This window comes from Macrobrachium rosenbergii, chromosome 24, assembly GCF_040412425.1.
Source record: "Macrobrachium rosenbergii isolate ZJJX-2024 chromosome 24, ASM4041242v1, whole genome shotgun sequence".
Classification (NCBI taxonomy): Eukaryota; Metazoa; Arthropoda; class Malacostraca; order Decapoda; family Palaemonidae; genus Macrobrachium; species Macrobrachium rosenbergii.
Genome location: NC_089764.1, coordinates 28,946,244 through 28,963,928, shown reverse-complemented (window position 1 = coordinate 28,963,928; position 17,685 = coordinate 28,946,244). Strand labels below are relative to the sequence as shown.

At 35.9% G+C, this 17,685-nt stretch overlaps 1 protein-coding gene across 1 annotated transcript in view; it reads left to right on the top strand.

Annotated features, from left to right (window-relative positions):
• Positions 1–5,157: 5,157 nt before the first annotated feature.
• park (parkin) overlaps positions 5,158–17,685 on the top strand; it is a 24,725-nt gene continuing 12,197 nt past the window's right edge. The window contains exons 1-5 of the mRNA XM_067126315.1: positions 5,158–5,283; positions 9,431–9,596; positions 10,931–11,056; positions 12,170–12,322; positions 15,567–15,752. Of these exons, the coding sequence (XP_066982416.1) occupies positions 9,465–9,596; positions 10,931–11,056; positions 12,170–12,322; positions 15,567–15,752 (597 nt within the window). The 5' untranslated portion in view covers positions 5,158–5,283; positions 9,431–9,464. The remainder of the gene's footprint in view (positions 5,284–9,430; positions 9,597–10,930; positions 11,057–12,169; positions 12,323–15,566; positions 15,753–17,685) is intronic.

Genomic DNA, 17,685 nt, shown 5'->3' with positions numbered 1-17,685 from the left:
GTCTGGAGGTATCTATCTGCTTATCTTTGTCTGCTGGTATCTGTTTGCTAGTTTCTGTCTCCTGGTATCTGTTTGCTAGAGTCTGTCTGCTGGCTTGGCTTACCTTATGCTAACGGACGTCATGTTCGCCATATTTGTTTTAACTGAGGTGTGTGGTTTACCGGATAGAGAGAGAACGTGCGCGAATTTTTATGTGAGGACTTATGTGCTCAGTTGGATGAACGATGTAATCCTCGGCGATAGAGAACGAAAGGAAGTGAGATATTTGCATTATAACCTCTCTCTCTCTCTCTCTCTCTCTCTCTCTCTCTCTCTCTCTCTCTCTCTCTCTCTCTCTCTCTCTCTCGGGGGACTGCTGGTTGCTAGTTTCTATTCCCACCTTGGTAGGAAGTAGACTATACTAAACCATAAAAATATTTCTACCAGTTATAAAGAATAAAGAAGAAAAGATAGAATGATAGAAATTTTAATGAAGTCTCAAAATAAAATTAATTTATAATAAAAGAATGGAATAGTTAATGAAACCTCAAACATATTTGCAATTTGTATTAAAACGGTGAAATAGTTAAATATCATGAACTGAATAAAAAAAGATTTATAGATTTGTTTGCGTAAAAATTAAGAAACAAAAGAAGGGAACAAGGTGGGATGAATATAGGCAAAATTAAATTGATCAAAATAATAAAAGGAGAACTAAAAGTATATCAACGAGAGGTGAGCATAACTGTTGGAATAATTAAGGCAATGGTGTCACAGTGCGTTAATGTAGCATTACAGTCTCTTACTCAAAGCTATGCACACCAACTCGTAGTAAAATACCCAATTGAAATAGCTTATGCCCTGAGCTACAATGACTGACCCCGTATTAGTGCATTAGGATTCACTGAACTTATTCACACGTATTCTTTGTGGGTTGATATAAACGAGTTCCTTTTCACTGCAGGGCAAAATAACGGCTATCAATGACAAGACGACGTAGTTCCATACAGAAAATAAATGGTTCTGCAAACTCATTGACACGAGCGATGCTTCTAAGGTTAATTGTGTTTTGACCTAAATCTAGACTAGCCACTCGTGCACGTACACGTGACAGTAATCTTCATATTGAGAGAACGTGCACACACACACACACACACACAAATGGAGCTAGGCAGAAAGATACGCACGCGCATGCACGCACATACACACATTTATATATATATATATATATATATATATATATATATATATATATATATATATATATATATATATATATGTATATATATATATATATATATATATATATATATATATATATATATATATATATATATATATATGCATAAATATATGTATGTATGTATACATATAAATACAGGTGTATATTGTCACGATGCATTCCAAGTGCCTGGTTATTACATAACTAATCACAGAATTCAAAAATTTTCCTCACTTCAGCCAGGTACCTGAACTCTCTTAACAATAAAAATTACGACTGAGTACTCTAAAAGTAACAGTGATCCCTTAAAAACTCATCAATCATGTGAAAAATCAAACTAAGTTTATCAAGACTAGTGTGAGGCATCAACAATTAAACAAGAAATATACTAGTGTGAGAGGGCCTCACTCTACCAAACAACTTTAACTGTTTCCCTGGTCTTAATTCACTTCAGCAAAACTAAAGGAACAAAACATGTTTATCACTTTGCTTTACACACACAATTAATCCTATTCACTGGTGGTCAATAAATGAAACACTGTTTTTAAAAATTTTAAATGCAAAAATTTATTTTTAAATTCAAAATTTATAATTAGAATTCACAATCTGAAGAAATTTACTATTACTTGAAAACAACACAAAAATTTAATTAATTCTTGAGTTAAATTAAATTATCAAACACTGAATCACAAAAACTTTAATTTATCAAGAAATTAAATTAATAAAGCAAAATTTAAACTATCAAGAATTACTCGAGATTTGAAAAGAAAATCTTAAAATGCTAAGTAAATAAATGTTAAATCACCAATATATAAAATGTGAAAAATCAAGAGATTGCAAACACAAGAACACTCACAAATACACAAAAGATTTATCAATAATAATTTCACTTAGGTAAAAATTCTCTTAATATACAATATTATACCTTGGTAATAATAGGTAAAGTTCACTTTAATTTACACAAGCTTGTGAAAACCTTTGCGAAATCACTTGCAGATGCTTTAGATTCACAAAACACACTTTTTTGTTGGGTGCTGTTATGATTATACAATTTTCCTAAATCCAGATCTAAAAAGTTGAGATTAACACCAGTGATCATAAATATTCTACATTAATAACTTCTCTCTTCTGAAGAGAGAGAGAGAGAGAGAACCAATATGAATGGTCTCCGAAATCAGAATGAAGAAATTTTAGGAAATCAGAATGAACAAATTTTAGGATTCCAGTAGGAAATGAAAGAATCAGATGACGTCACTAAGGCACTTTGGAAATGAGATACGAGAGAAAGTTCTAGAAGGAAGCAAAATGTTTTGAACTGCAATCTTACAAAACATGATGTAATCAATCAAGACATGTACTTGTACTCTTACTCTCAAAAGGGCGTACGTGATTTAAAAAAAAAAAAAAAAAAAAATCATACGGGACGCGATCAGAACAATAGGTGATCAGAGCAACGTATGTAACATTGCAAAATCATTCGTCTTCTTCTTGTACGGGACAAAGCTTTTACAGAAACCTTAACATGATCAAAAACAGACTGAAACTGGCTAATTATGATTGGCGTGTTTTAAAAACATAATGAAAAACCTGAGTTGGTTTCCAGAACAGAGCAGCGATTATCTTGACCTGTCAGCGCTTTATCTTTCGCAATGACAAATGAAGTGAAACAAACCTTCCTACCACACAAACACACACACGTGTTGCTCATATACTACGTTGCTACTAAAAATGCATAATTAATTCTAAATTACACTGTTATCTAAATTACTAACTCTTTTGAGATCTGATACTACACTACATATGATATTTCAACAATTATTATTATTACACATACCACATGATAAATAGAAAAGTAAATATATCAATACTATAGGATGATACACATATTACAAGGTAATATCATGAAAATATATAACTATATATATATATATATATATATATATATATATATATATATATATATATATATATATATATATATATATATATATATATATATATATATATATATATATATATATATATATATATATATATATATATGTAAATGCATGCACACATGCGTGTGTGTCTCTGCCTACCTGCATTTGTGTGTGTGTGTGTACATGTTCTCTCAATATGAGGATTACTGCCACTTGCATGTGATAGTATATATATATATATATATATATATATATATATATATATATATATATATATATATATATGTATATATATATAATATATATATATATATATATATAAGTATATACATATATATATATACACACATATATACATATGCAAATACAGTATATATGTATGTGCGTGTGTGCGTGCACGTGCATGCGTGTCTTTCTGCATTTGTGTGTGTGCACGTTCTCTTAATATGAGGATTACTGTCACGTGTACGTGCCAGAGTACCAAGTGTGGATTTAGGTCAAAACATAATTGAACTTGGAAGCATCATTTTTGTAAATGAGTTTGCAGAACCATTTATTTTTTTAATTAAACTACATCGACTTGTCATTGGCACCCATTATTTTGCCCCGCAGTAAAAGGAACTCATTTATTTCAGCCACCAAGAATACGTGCTATAAGTTCAGTGAATGGTATTACACATATACATTGCTGAAGACTGCACCAATCCGGGGTCAGTCATTGCTGCTCAAAGCATAAGCTATTTCAATAGGTTATTTTACTATATAAGCATATATATGTATATATATAATATATATATATATATATATATATATATATATATATATATATATATATATATATATATATATAATATATATATATATGTGTGTGTGTGTGTGTGTCTGTGCGCATGCGTGAGTATAAATTCATATTAGATTATATAAGCATATACCTGCCACACATAGCATTTCTTCCTTTTTTTCAAACTTTTCACATAACTGTTTCATAATGAACACTTTTTTCACATTTTCACACACCATCCTCCCTGTCGAAACTCGCACTGTTAACAAATCTGTTATCTGATTACCTCAAATTAAATCCTTCCATACCCATTACCTGATACAGTAAATAAAGTTGCATCCCTATAATACTTACAGTCTTGTCTGTCACCTTATCCAGAAAACTGACAACTTCCATACCACACTGGGTGGCGAGCTTACCAATCCCCAGCATTCTAAAGGAGTAAGAATGTGATCCAGACAACTGCAACCTTCATACCGCACTGGGTGGCGAGATTATCAAGGAGTGAGGATGTAGTTACCATTGGCATCATGTGAAGAGGGTAACCTGCCATTTAGGAGTTATTTCCTTCCCCGAAAGGATCCACAGCCTATCTCTAAGCACACCCAAATCGTTAGAACTTTCTAAGGCAAACAGGTCGTGCTGTTAATTACCAATGTGACAATAAGCCACCTTCAGGAGACTGTCCTGACAACTGTGGTTGCACTTTTCCTTAGGATATAAGTTCAGCACTTACTGTATATAGCACTCGCTATATGTTCTTAGAATGAGATTTAGTCACAGTAGACCATTTGTTAATTAGTTTAAGTTAGTTCTCTCTGTCAGGAATTTTGAGAAAATCCTTCGCTTCTCTATTTCTGGACTACGTTTTATTCGTCAGTTTTCTTCTTCTCTAGACCTATTCCTCTCGCTAGACTACAGTTTACGGATGGTGAATTTTATGATCTGTCGTAATTAACTTAGTTTGTTTACTTTTTACCATTTCCCCTGTTATTTTCTCTATCCCACTTCCTAAGGTACGTATATACCTGCTTGTTGCCAGTTCTTTTAATTGGTTTCATGGAAGTTACAGCCGTTTATGGATGAACTTTTTTTCTCTGCTCATATTTATTTACAATCATGCCTTTTTACAGAATGCAACGAGATTAAATCCTCTCAGGTACAGATGGTAATATAACAATATGTTTTGTTCCCCTGTTATGCAATATTTGCGTTAGAAATGTACACTTTTGAAGACCCAAGTTCCGAATAATAAAAGAAGAAGAAGAAGAAGAAGAAGAAGAAGAAGACGAAGGTCTGATGTAAACAAAGACCAGCTGATGGTGGAAGTTGCCGAATATCATTTATATATGTGCCATGGGAATGGTATTCTGATAAAGGTATCACTACTATACGTTTTAATCGTTAAGTTTGAAGATAAGATGGTGTCATAATGTAAGAAAATTGTTGTTTTCGGTGGTAGGAGGGCAAATTTACCTTGCCCCAAGTGTGCGCAGTCATTGGCCCAGGCTCTCTTTCCTTTGGTGGTCAATGGACGGTTACCCGTGGACGCATTTTGCGGTTATGTAATTTCGCCAAAGCGATTTTCATACTCCGCATACTACCCAACATAGGCATATCGTCTAAGCCAAAACAAGACCCACATACCTTCTTTTCTAAATGATGAATGATTGGCCACAACTAAATATCCTAAAAAACCATATGGTTATAATTTTTTATATTGAGAATCGTGTAGACACCATAAAGAAATAGGTCCAGTGTGAGAACTGGGTATTACTTGGCCTGGGCCATGATAATTCTTGCCAAATTACATGAACCTTTTGTTTCAAATAGGCCTAATCTTGTGTTTTTGCCTTTCTGAACATTGTTGTCATTGCAAATCGCTCATTTTTCTTTTTCGAAGCCCTTTATGAGTAACAGTTATGGAGGGACCCTCGAGCAATACCACAGAATAGCTTGGTTGTGCACATTTTGCTTTACATGTGGGTTATCTATGGAGACGTAGCCCCCCCGGGTGGGTCAGTGCAAGGTACCCTAGGATTGGTTGTATTAAAGGAAGGTTAGGGTTAGGATGCATCCCTGTTGATCCTCTTTTAAGTTGGCCACGACCTGCAGAAATAACGTGAGGTCACTTTTTAGGGAGAAATGGGATTTTAGAGGGGTTGAAATCAGGAAAAATGGTTGAAAGGAATGGGCATTGTCTTAAATACACAGTCCATAAGATAAGCAGTTGTAAAGACAAATGGTTCATGTATTATAAAGGACAAAGATGTCAAAAGGCCAATTACAGGGGCACATTTTAGCCAAATGTTCCCTGACCTAACTTAACACAGGGTGCCTGGTCATGTGGTTACCTGACTGTCCTGGGCCCCGCACCTAACCTGATCTAAAACTCTGTAAGGTGTTGGGTAAATGACAGATGTATTCTAAGCTTACCTTCCCTATCGTATTCTAACCTCACTTAGCTTATGGTGCATCAGCAGAAAAGTTATATATTTTGCTGATAACAGTATCATGGTAGCTATGTGTTTGTTAGAAAAGGTATAGAAAAAAGTTGCTTAAATTGGCAAGATAAAATAGAATAATAATATTAGAGAAGTTCAGTAGTGTAATAATGGGGTTTTTGTAAAATATTACTGCAAAAAAAGAAGTACTCTTAGACGTCTCTGCAAAAAAACGCAGAATTAAGAGAGAGAGAAAGAGGCTATCCATATTTGGCATATGAGTATTTGTGAGAAAATTGCTGTAAGAAAGCACTGTATTCAAATGGATCAAGCCGTCTGCAACTGTGGGCTGAGTACTTCTGATAGGTGCAGTCTCTCTTAGCTGTGGTTACCGTATGTAAATTAAGATTAAGTTAATCTCAGAAGTGTGTGCAATATCCAAGTGTATTAGTTTAGGCTAATCTTTGCAGGATATTCGCTACTATAGGCACGACTTAGGTTGAATTTTACAGGCTGCCAAATCTTGAAGTTTTTATCACTTTTTTCAGGCTCTCTTACTGAGGGGATGAATATTCATTTTTGCAAATTCACTATGGGTAATAATGTCTCGCAAACCTATTTTTAGTGCAGTGGATACAGAGAATAGTAACACATTAGACAATATAATGTTTTTCACAATAAAACGGCTTCCTTGTTGCTTAGTGGAAGTAGGCCTAAGTCGTTGTGGTAAAATAATGGATAAGATGACATTCTGTCAGATCAGTGGTAGGCCTAAAAGTCCAAAAAATTGCTTGTATATCAAAAATAATAGATAGCTGCATAATTGTAAAACCAGCTCTTGCTAAATATCCACTTCATTTTTTTATTGCCTTTTGTAGTTTTCACCTTAACTGTTTTAATGAACTATTCATTTGTGTTTCTCATTTCCATACTTCTAAAATTTTGGGGGGACCTGAGTGTAAAGCCATTTTGTTTGTAAAAAGTGATCAGGCCACTTGTTTGACTTGACCAGTGATAGATTACTACTGTACACTTTAAGCACAAGATAGGCAGTGGAAAAAACATTTGCCTCATTCATGTTGTCACTGGCAGAGAGAGGAGAAATGAATAAGGTACTACATTAGCTGGATGTCATAACCTAATGTACCATAGATAAGCCTAACCTTCCTGAGAACTGAAGTCCAGTGTCTTTTGAAAGCTCTGGTTTCAAGAAAACTAGTGTAAAATATGAATATCTCATTTGTCATCTCATAATTGACTGAAATCTCCTTGTGTCATTGCTCTAGAAGAGTATAAATGCTGAGACTAACATGTGCATTTTCAGTATATATGCAAGACAGCAAGAAGACCTAGTCTGGCCTACTATTTGAATCAGGTTGAAGATAGCCTGTGGTTGAGCTGAGAAAATTCCTCAGCCTACTAATATTAACCAGTGAGTAACTCCCTTACCAAATAGCTCCATATAAAACATGGGGAGAAAATTCTATTATTAAAATTTTTACATTGATGCTTTTTAATTTTGCCTAAGTGAAAAACTAATTTTTTCTTCATTTACTTCTTTTCTAATAATTTTCTAGGTGAAATACTGTGAAATAATGGTCCAGATTTATTAAAATTGCGGTACTGTCTAGCCTATGCTATCCTGTTCAGAAATACTTGGTCAGAGATATCTGAAAAGCAGTAGGTTCAATTCCAAAATTATTAATAGCATTGGTGACAGCATATCCTAATCCTATTAATACATAATTACAGAAATTAAATGGAGTACATTCATCATTAGAGTTATGTAGCCTAATGTTTCAAGGTTCACAGGTTTATCAGATGTAGCTCATTCTGTAAATAGTGTAAGGTAATGGTAGTAGGCTATACGCTTGAATGAAAATGCAGGCCCAGCATAGTTTTGCCCCAGTGTTTCACATTTTGGGCAATGGTGTATGTGTCCAATTTTTTTATGTTTACGGGTATCCAGATGAGTGCCATTCAGTTACTGTAACTTGAGAAATATAGCAATGTTTAAATAGGCTAGCATAGGCTAGAGTGCCCAGAGTAAACAATACATAAATGCAAATAGTGAATTATCACACTAGAAATACGTTCTGCCACAATGCAAAGGACTACCCTAATCTAACCTACATCCTTAACTATATATTTGGTATGAAATCGTATAGAGAGTACTCAGTGAACCCACACTTTCAAGCCAAACTTTTGCTAGGGATAGTTTGAATATTAGGAGAGGGTTGCCTTATCATGCTTCCCACACAGAACCGTCACTGCTTATGAAACTTAAACCTTCAGGTTATGAAGTGTATGGTAAAGCATAAGGATGATTACGGTTGATGTAAGGGATTCAATGTCCTCCCAGTTCATTAGGAAACATCATACAAGGTAAAGTTATATAGGTTGTGCCCTAGGTGAAGTTAGGTTAGGATGTACAATATTCCTGGTTAATAGCATATTCCCTTTCTTGTTTGGGAGGTTATGATCTACCATTATAGAGGTAAAAGTTTTTGTTTGTTTTTGAAAAAAATCAAAAGGAATGTATGAAGCTTTGAATAACTGCTCAGAGAGATAATTGGTCAGGTTGGCAGCGTGACCTCGTTCTGATACTCTGGAAGCAAGCTCGAATCCTGCTACCAGACATCAGAATTACTTCTTATTCTTGCATTTGGATCTAAGGCTTTGTGGTGGCAAGCGTATCCAAAAAGTGTGAAGAATCTGAGAAGTTAAGAGGGCATTGTGGTTATAACAGTACAGCACAGGATGACATTGTTTCAGAGACAGCCATAGTTTAGGATGTTAGAGCGAGAATACTGGTAGATGGTTCCGTATTTCTGGTTAGACTGATACCATACATCAGAATTATTAGTCTTTGGGTACCATGTCAGAATTAATATTCTAGGGCTATGAATCTAGATGACATTGCTATTCTCTCAATTATTGACTGATTTTATACCAAAACTCCTTGACTTGTCATAGACCAAACTAAGCTTCCCTGCACAATCGTAATAAAAGATTATCACTATGCTTGTCCTTTTCAAGACTTTGGTATCACTGGCATTTAACATTATATTTGTATTTACAGGGTGATGTACTGATTAACTGTACCATCATTTGCTATGCTGAGGTTTCTTTTAACTCTTCTTGATGGGCTCTGGAAGTCTTTGCTTGCTATGTTTGGCTTTAGCAGTTCCCAACCAGCTGTCAGAGATCAGCTGGAAGTCTTTGTCAGAACAAATACAGGTGAAAAGGTAAGAATGATGTTTATATGTCTTATCAGTGCTGTAGTGAGTCAAGGTATGATAGGAATGTAAATGTGGTCCTACGCCAGTATGAATCCTTACTTAAAATACCACATGCTTGTGTGAAAAGCAAGCTTTCCATACTTGGTGTAAAAGTTATGGTGATTCTAATTGTGGTTAGGTGAGCAATAATGTGTTAGTCCCACAATGAGGTCGTCAACCAAACTTTGACATTAAGTAGACAGAATCAAAACAAAACCTGTAATATTAGAGAAAATGTAGAGATAATCCAGTACTACATAAGATCTGGTCATCCAGTTACTTACCAGGAATATGGGCTCTGACTCACATTTAAGTGATCCTGCTTTTCATTGACTCACATACTGTAACTTACCCCAAGGATTTGTGCTGTACCTAAACAAGGTTAAAATTAGACTAAGATAAAGGTAAAGAAGTTGGACAACTAAATGGGAAGAGAGACAAAAGAATAAATGAAAGATAAATGTTGGAATGAGATGCAGTTTGTTACCAAAAGAAATTGGCACCAAAATAAATTTGGCTGTGTTTACAGTACATTGTGTAAGACACCATTAATATTATCCCATGATATTTGTACGTATGAAACATAGACAATATTGTAACACTTATAGTGCATGCCATGAAAATTGTTCAAGAAATTTTCAGTTTTATTTACTTTTATGGTACATTTTTTCATGTTTTCTTGGTCATTTAGCAGATTTTGTTGTCCCTTTTACCTTGCTTAAAGTTGTATCCACTTTGAGGAAGTATATAATAAGTGATTTGTTTGCTAGCATTGCTGTAGCTGAAATAACAAAGAAGAGCACAGCAGTTAGTATAGTCTTGCTGTACTCAGAACATTGTTTGCTTTTGTTAATGGAGTTCCAGTTAGTCATGAACTCTTTTCCTAATTGTTAACAGACTTAATAGCCAGCTTTATGAGAATTTTTTTTTTTTTTTTTTACTAATTTCTTATGCAGTAGTTTGTAGTTGACAGTATTAAATATTTGCAACACTTACTAGGTATATGAAAACATGAATAGAAAATTTGTTCCCATATGCAACTCGGATCTCTGCCTAATTCTCTATTGTACTCTGTGGATGAAATGCTTGTGTTTTTTTCATATTTTATTTGGGCTACTTAAAATGTGGTATATAACATATTTACTGTAAACTGTACTTCACAGTTTTACAAAACTGTTCATATTATCATTGCTTCCTTGTTACAGATTTGCTTTTCACGTAACATATCTCAATTTCAGAAAATGCCTGATATTACAGATTTTTTTCTATTTAGCCTTACGTTAACATGTTCATTTTTGCAGATAAATGTTTGCCTTAGCACAACGTGGAACATTTCTCAAATAAAGAAGTCACTGGCCCCAAAGCTCAACAGTTCGGAAGAAGATTTAAGGATTATATTTGCTGGAAAGGAACTCCCTAATGATATGGTTTGTAATTCTGATAATTATGTTTTATATGATGCATTTCATTTACTCTTGTTGGTTTATAGTTTCAGCAGTCGTGATAGTGATGATATCATAGACAGATATTCCCAGTTTTGGGTTTGAAGTAAAGCAATGTGTAAGTGAAATTCCCTGTGTAAATTGTATGAGCTTTTATAGATGCTAACCATTTTCAAGGTAGAACAAACCATTTTAGGCCTATAAATACAAAAAAATACACCCCTATTTTCATAACTTTTGGCCAGTTAAATTCTCTGGTCCAAAGTGGTAATTCGTATTTGATTGCCCTGTAGATGGCTGTCACTTATTCATTTCCTCTCCTCTCCCCATTTTTGGATGTGCTTTATCCTGATCATTATTGTGTTTTTATGTTGTTTTTCCCTTCCTGTGAAATTCAGTGTGGTAGTCGACACACTAAAGGAGACAGCTATGTTTACAGAGGCAATTTTACTTCCACTTGTAAATCTTAGTAACCTGTTCATGCCATCCATTGTACTAGTGGTCTAGTGACAGAATTCCTTTATTTAATACTAATTCTATAAATTTTTGATGTGCAGGAATGTGTTGTAAAAGTGTTTTTGCTTTTGTTTCCATTTTTTTTTTTAGTGTTTTATGCTTTTTATTATGCTTGTCATGAAAATATTTGTACATGTTGGTCAATATAGCAGTCATAATCAGTAATAACCCTATTTGTTGTATTTCATTTGAATGCAATTAACAGTTATTGCATTTCCAGTTTGAGGTTGCTGTACCTGTATAAATATAATGAAATATTTTGCATTTCTTATATTGTCTTATCTACCAAGAGAATATGTTTTGAGTTTGCCTAGAGTTTGGTAGCATGTGTTTTATGTTTAATCTTCTTGTCATAAAGTTCAGCAGTGTTTGTTTTCAGAACTGATGATATAATCTCTCACTGGGGAAAATCTTGTTCTGGTGTTGATATTGACATCTGTTTTCAGTTGAGGAGATTTTTTTACTTAGTCCAGGCTTTTGTATCCTTCGTTAGTGGAATTGTATTACCTTTGGCTGATTATCATAAATTTGCTGTTTTGAGCAGAAACAGCAAAATATTTACATTTTGCTTTCTACATGTAGGTAATTGGCCAGTGCGATCTAGGTCATCATTCTACTCTTCATGCCATTCGTGTGGTTGCCAGCAAAGCCCGTACACTTGCTGCGAATGTCGAGACTAAATTAAATATTAGCGATGAAGCAACAAGTTCAAGTTCCTCCCAGGAAAAGGTTCAAGTAAGTTACCCTAAAGAAAGATTTATACTAAGTTGATTTAGTCTGTTTAAATTGTTTTCATAATATAAAAACTAACTTCTGGCATGTGTACTAAATACAATTTTTGAACTGAGGCTATTATACCTGTTCAAACTGAGTTGAATCATTTGTTAAAATGCAAAGATTATTTTTGAAATGAACCTTACCTCTCCATTATGTAGCTTTACGCCCACACCAGTGGCAGTTCGACAGATTGAAACAAGAAAACAAGAACACTCAGTTTTCTATGAAAATCCGTCTTCTATCCATCTACTTTCCCTACCCCCTGCCAGGGGACCAATGGGTACAGACTCTCGTAGCCGGTCATCTACTTCTGTCACTGGTTTCAGTAGGAGTTTGACAGATTAGAATCAGTTTTCTGTTGGTTTGTTCTTTTATTTTTTTAATATTCGTTTGGTAAGAACCTGTAAGGTAAGAGTTGCCGTAGTAGGCATTATTCCAGTTTTGTTGACCTTCATGACATGCTTTTGCTGAGAGAAAGGTTATGATTGGATAATTATATGAATCGCAGTTGAACGAAATGCAGTAATTGGTCATGAATGGAGAGAGCTTGTTAGGTTGTATAGAAACAAGTATAGAGGATAATACTTGTAAGACTTATGTTAAAGGGATGGATGTCTTGTCTGCTTTCCCATTTAGTATCTGGTTAGGTCCTCTGCTGCATCTCTTCGATCTGTTACTTCAAATGAGCTTCCCATCAATTCAGGGCAGTAGATTTGATAGGATGGAGTCATTTTTTATGTTCACTTGCCATAAGTATTTCACGGGATATTATTATTGTTATTATTAGTGTTTTCTTTTCTGTGCTACCCTCCCGAGAATCTCAATAAGTTCGGGTTGTTTCCCACGTTGGAGGAAGGGTCAACACCCCTGCTTTTTCTTGCCTGATCCTTGGCATGTTCTGTCTTACTTCCTTGTGGCTTGGAGTGACAGGGAACTGGGACATGTCAGAAAGCGGTGCAGATCTGTGCCCATTGTCCCCTTCCTCTGTTCAGTCTGGTAGGGCACCAGGTCCGGCATTAGTGGTGCCAGTTCTAGCCAGAATGCATTCTCCGATAGGATCACTGTGGTAAGAATAAGAGGTGTCTCCAGATGTTTTCCCCTCTTTAATTTTACTGTATCGGATTGGCTTGGTAGCAGTGATGCTTCATCTCTTTCTGGTAGTATTTAAGCGGGTTTAAGCTGTCTTGTCGAGGAAAATTACCTTTTGTTTTGATCAGTTTTGGTTCATTCCCCTGTAGATGAGGATTGTTCACAGTTTAAGGCTAAGTAACAGTTAGGTTCTATTGTAATGAGAAGTTTTCCTGTGTATTTTGGATTTTTTTGGCTAGGGTGATAATGCGCCTTGCAGTTTTGATATACCAATAGCTTGCATCTAGCACGAATTTGTGCATTTTGCTGCATTCTTGCGTATGCATGTCTGTTGCTTACCCATACACCTCTTGCTTGCATGCCTATGGCTTGTACATCTATCGCATGTGCGGCTATGACTTGTGTGCCTATGGCTTTTGCACCCATGGCTTGTGCACCTATTGCATGTGCTTCTACGGCTTGTATGCTTCATGCATGTGCACCTGTAGCTTGTGCGCCTATCACTTGTACACCCATGGCTTGTGCACCTATCGTGTGTGTCTGTGGCTTGTATGCCCCTCGCTTGCACGCCTATCTCTTGTGTGCCTAGGGCTTTTGCCTATCACGTGCGAGCCTGTGGCTTGTGCACTTATTGTGTGTGTGTCTGTGGCTTGTATGCCTATCGCTTGCAAGCCTATGACTTACTCTCTTATTGCCTGTGCACCTTTAGTTTGCGCTCATATGCCTGTGCATCTATTGACTGTGAGCTTATCACTTGTGTGCTTTTCGCTTGCGCATCCACTGATTTCACTCTTATCGCGTGTGCCCTATTGCCTGTGCATGTGTCTCATGCTTCATCTATTGCCTGCCTATAGAGAATCTTGGCATGCACTATCATTTAGGCTTCCATTTAAGTAGGCAGGTGGTTGCTGTCAGTAGTCACTTTATTCTGTTTCGGGGATTTTGACTCCTTCTTTTCCAGTTATGGGAGTTTCTGTCGGTAAACAGTTGGTTAATGTTTTGTTTTTTCTGACCCCCTTGTGGTTTAGGAATGTTCTCGTTATTGCAAGATTTTCCTGATTAGAATTTAGAACATTTGTTTGAGCCAACAGGTTTCCAACCAAATCAGTCTTCCATTTGAGCTGGAACAAGTGGTTTTGTCAGCGGTTGATTAAAGAGGAGTTTTTACCCTCGGTGGAATCTTTCATTAGTTCAGTGCAATCAACCATCGGTGGAAGTTTTCTGGTGTATTGTGGGTAGCTAAGACTTATCCTACCTTTTTCAGGAGCAATTGCTTGTGCTTCTGTTGATTGATGGATCAGGTGTCTGATATCAAACCAGTGTATAAGTGGTCTAAGGAGAGGTTAATGTATGAGAAATCTCATTTGAGCTGTATTTTTCAGGCTTTTTGATTTTGCAGAATTAAAGATGATTTTCTTTCTCACTGCTCAGAGTTTTCTTGCAGAGAAAGGTTTTTGATTTTTTGATATTCTTTATTTGTGAGAAAGTTTTGCCTCTTTATCGTTTACCTGCTGATCACTTCTAAGAGGTTTTCAGTCCTTATACAAGTTTTTTTTTTAGCAAAGCAGAGGTCTTCTCACAAAGGTCATATGATTTTAAGGAAGTTTTTGACCTGGGAAGAATCAGGCTTGGGTTCTTTCCTGTTACCTTGAACATGGGTCAACAGGTGGTCTCTTATCAGACTCGATGTTAGTTTAAGCGCTCATGGGAAGAAGGATCCAGTCCTTTAGATGCCTCAGTGCAGGTCTGGGGTGTGACCATGGAAGCTCTAGAATTTCGGGGGTTTAACTGGTATTGGAGGAGGTCTGTTACACCTATAATCCCTTAGGTTAGGGATGATGATGGGGATAAAAAGAAGCCACTGTTGATGCTAAAAGAACAATATTATTGCTCATCTGTACATTTCTTATGGAAGGATGGAGTCTGAATTTTATAGTGTATTTTACTTGTCTTTTTAAGTAGAGATAATGTTATAGTATTTTTCATTTTATTGGGTAATTGTGGCTAATTGGTGGTACTACAGAATACAGTTTTTCATATCTGAAAAACTTGTCTTACTGTTATTATAAAGTGCATGGTGAATCTCTCAGTATTTATTTTGTCTTGATTACAGGTCACATCTCAAGACAATTCCCATCCATCACTTCCTAATGATGAACCAAGCACATCAACGTCAGACGGCAGTACGGGAGTGTCAAACGTACAAAGAAAAACATGCGGCAGGCTGCTTTGCGATGCATCAACTGTCATTACCATACAGATGACAGAAGCAGAGCAGAAGAAACTGAGGGACCTCAAGGTAATTTACAGCATTACTCTGTATGTTTTACTGTACATCTAAACAATCCTTGTTTTACATATAGCTAGGCCTTGATATTCATGAATTAAATTTTACTGAGTTACGGATACTTTAGAGTGAAAATAGTTTTGATAACATTTATTTTAGTTTATTGTTGGAATGAACTGAAGCAGTTTTGATAATGAGGCAAATACAGGAAAAGTGTCATGCAAAGAGGGAGAGATTATACCACATATTTATGGAGATTAGGAGGACGGTTTAGTGCCTAGACAAATAAACAAAAGGGACGATGTGTCACCATGTTTTTAAGAATGTATCGACTCATACTGTTTTTATCTTTTTACACAGGCATGTTTCCCCACCAACACACTAAAATTAGTATGGTAAAAGATGCCCTATATTGCAAAATGAACTGAGTTCATGTATGTGAGAGAGAGAGAGAGAGAGAGAGAGAGAGAGAGAGAGAGAGAGAGAGAGAGAGAGAGATTACAGCCAGATACACAACACACATTTCATAATTCTTAAATATGCAGTACAGTACTGTATGCTGTGTATTTATTTCAGAACAAACACACTATTTATAATAGCCCATTTTCAAAGTCAATAAATTGCTCCAGACTATTCAGTCCCAATAAAGAAGACAACAGAATGCAGGTAGGCGCAGATATGTACGCATTCACATATCTTTGGATCTGCAAGTGCTCAGCAGTCAGCTGACAAATTTTCTTGTCTGCTATGTAGTGCACTACTCTAGATGTACCCCCAAACTTTTGGTTGCCAAGGATTATTGAATTTCAATAAGTTCATAATTTTCATTAACTGTACATGCCTTGGTTGATGGAGTGCATCCAGAAGTCCATATTAAGCTTATTGTTCCTGTTAACTCCTTACTGGGAGACCAGCTTAATCTGAGCTTACCAACAATTTTTATATTAGTCTGGTGTATTTTTGCTTTTTCAAATGAATCCCGGTGTAATGTCAGTAGCTTAAATGATTTTTGATACAGTGATTGCTTTATCCTTTAAGGATTTGTATGTATAGTTTATCTCTTGATTCTTAGGAAGAACAGCTATCCTTTTTCTTCAGCTAGATTTAACTTTTTTTGGGCACAGCAGTGTTATACATTTTGGTATGAGGGTGTTTTTGGTTTCTGGTTTATTTTATTGCCAGAATGAGAGGGTTTTGTTGTAATCCGCTCTGACATTGGCAAAATGGTATTTCATTGATTCTGCACTTTTTCTTGACCATTCTCATTCATCAAGAGTAGGTAAGAGTTGTTGCCTAGAAACAGTGGTGATGCTTTCAACGTGAGGAACTCCATTCCTTAACTGAGTTTTCAGCTGTAGGGGGAAGTTGAAAGTTTAGCAATCGTTTGATCATCACTTCACCTTGCTGAAAGAGTTCCTGTAACAGCCTGTCATCCTCAGCATGGAAACACTAGAGTTGGTGAGGTAGTACCTTAGGAAAAGCTGCTCCCTGGTACTGTATATAAATCAAGAATGTTTATGTCATATTCCTATCCCTATGCGTCAGGTACCCAGGAAATACTGTTGCTTCATCAAAGAAGGAAGTTATCGCATAACCATTCCCTGTGATTTGGCCAGACAACTACTCTGCATGTCTTCAACTAGAATTTGCCTTCAGTAGCAGCCTGATGTACTGGCCTGGCACAAGGTGTGGAGGTACCAAGATGACTGATTTATTGTAGGTGACACAACAGCAGGATTGCAGGAAGACTTCATTCTTCTACTGAGGCTAGTACCTGGGCTGGCAGCTCAGTTCAAGGATATTGGCTTAATGCTGCCCATGAGGACGATATTCTTGAGATGGAAGATGATGCACCTACAGTGCAAGTTGGTTATTCTGTAGACATGACCTTGAGACTCCTTTTGGTATTTGAAGAGTGTCAGCGTCAGTCAAGTCCTCCAGCCAA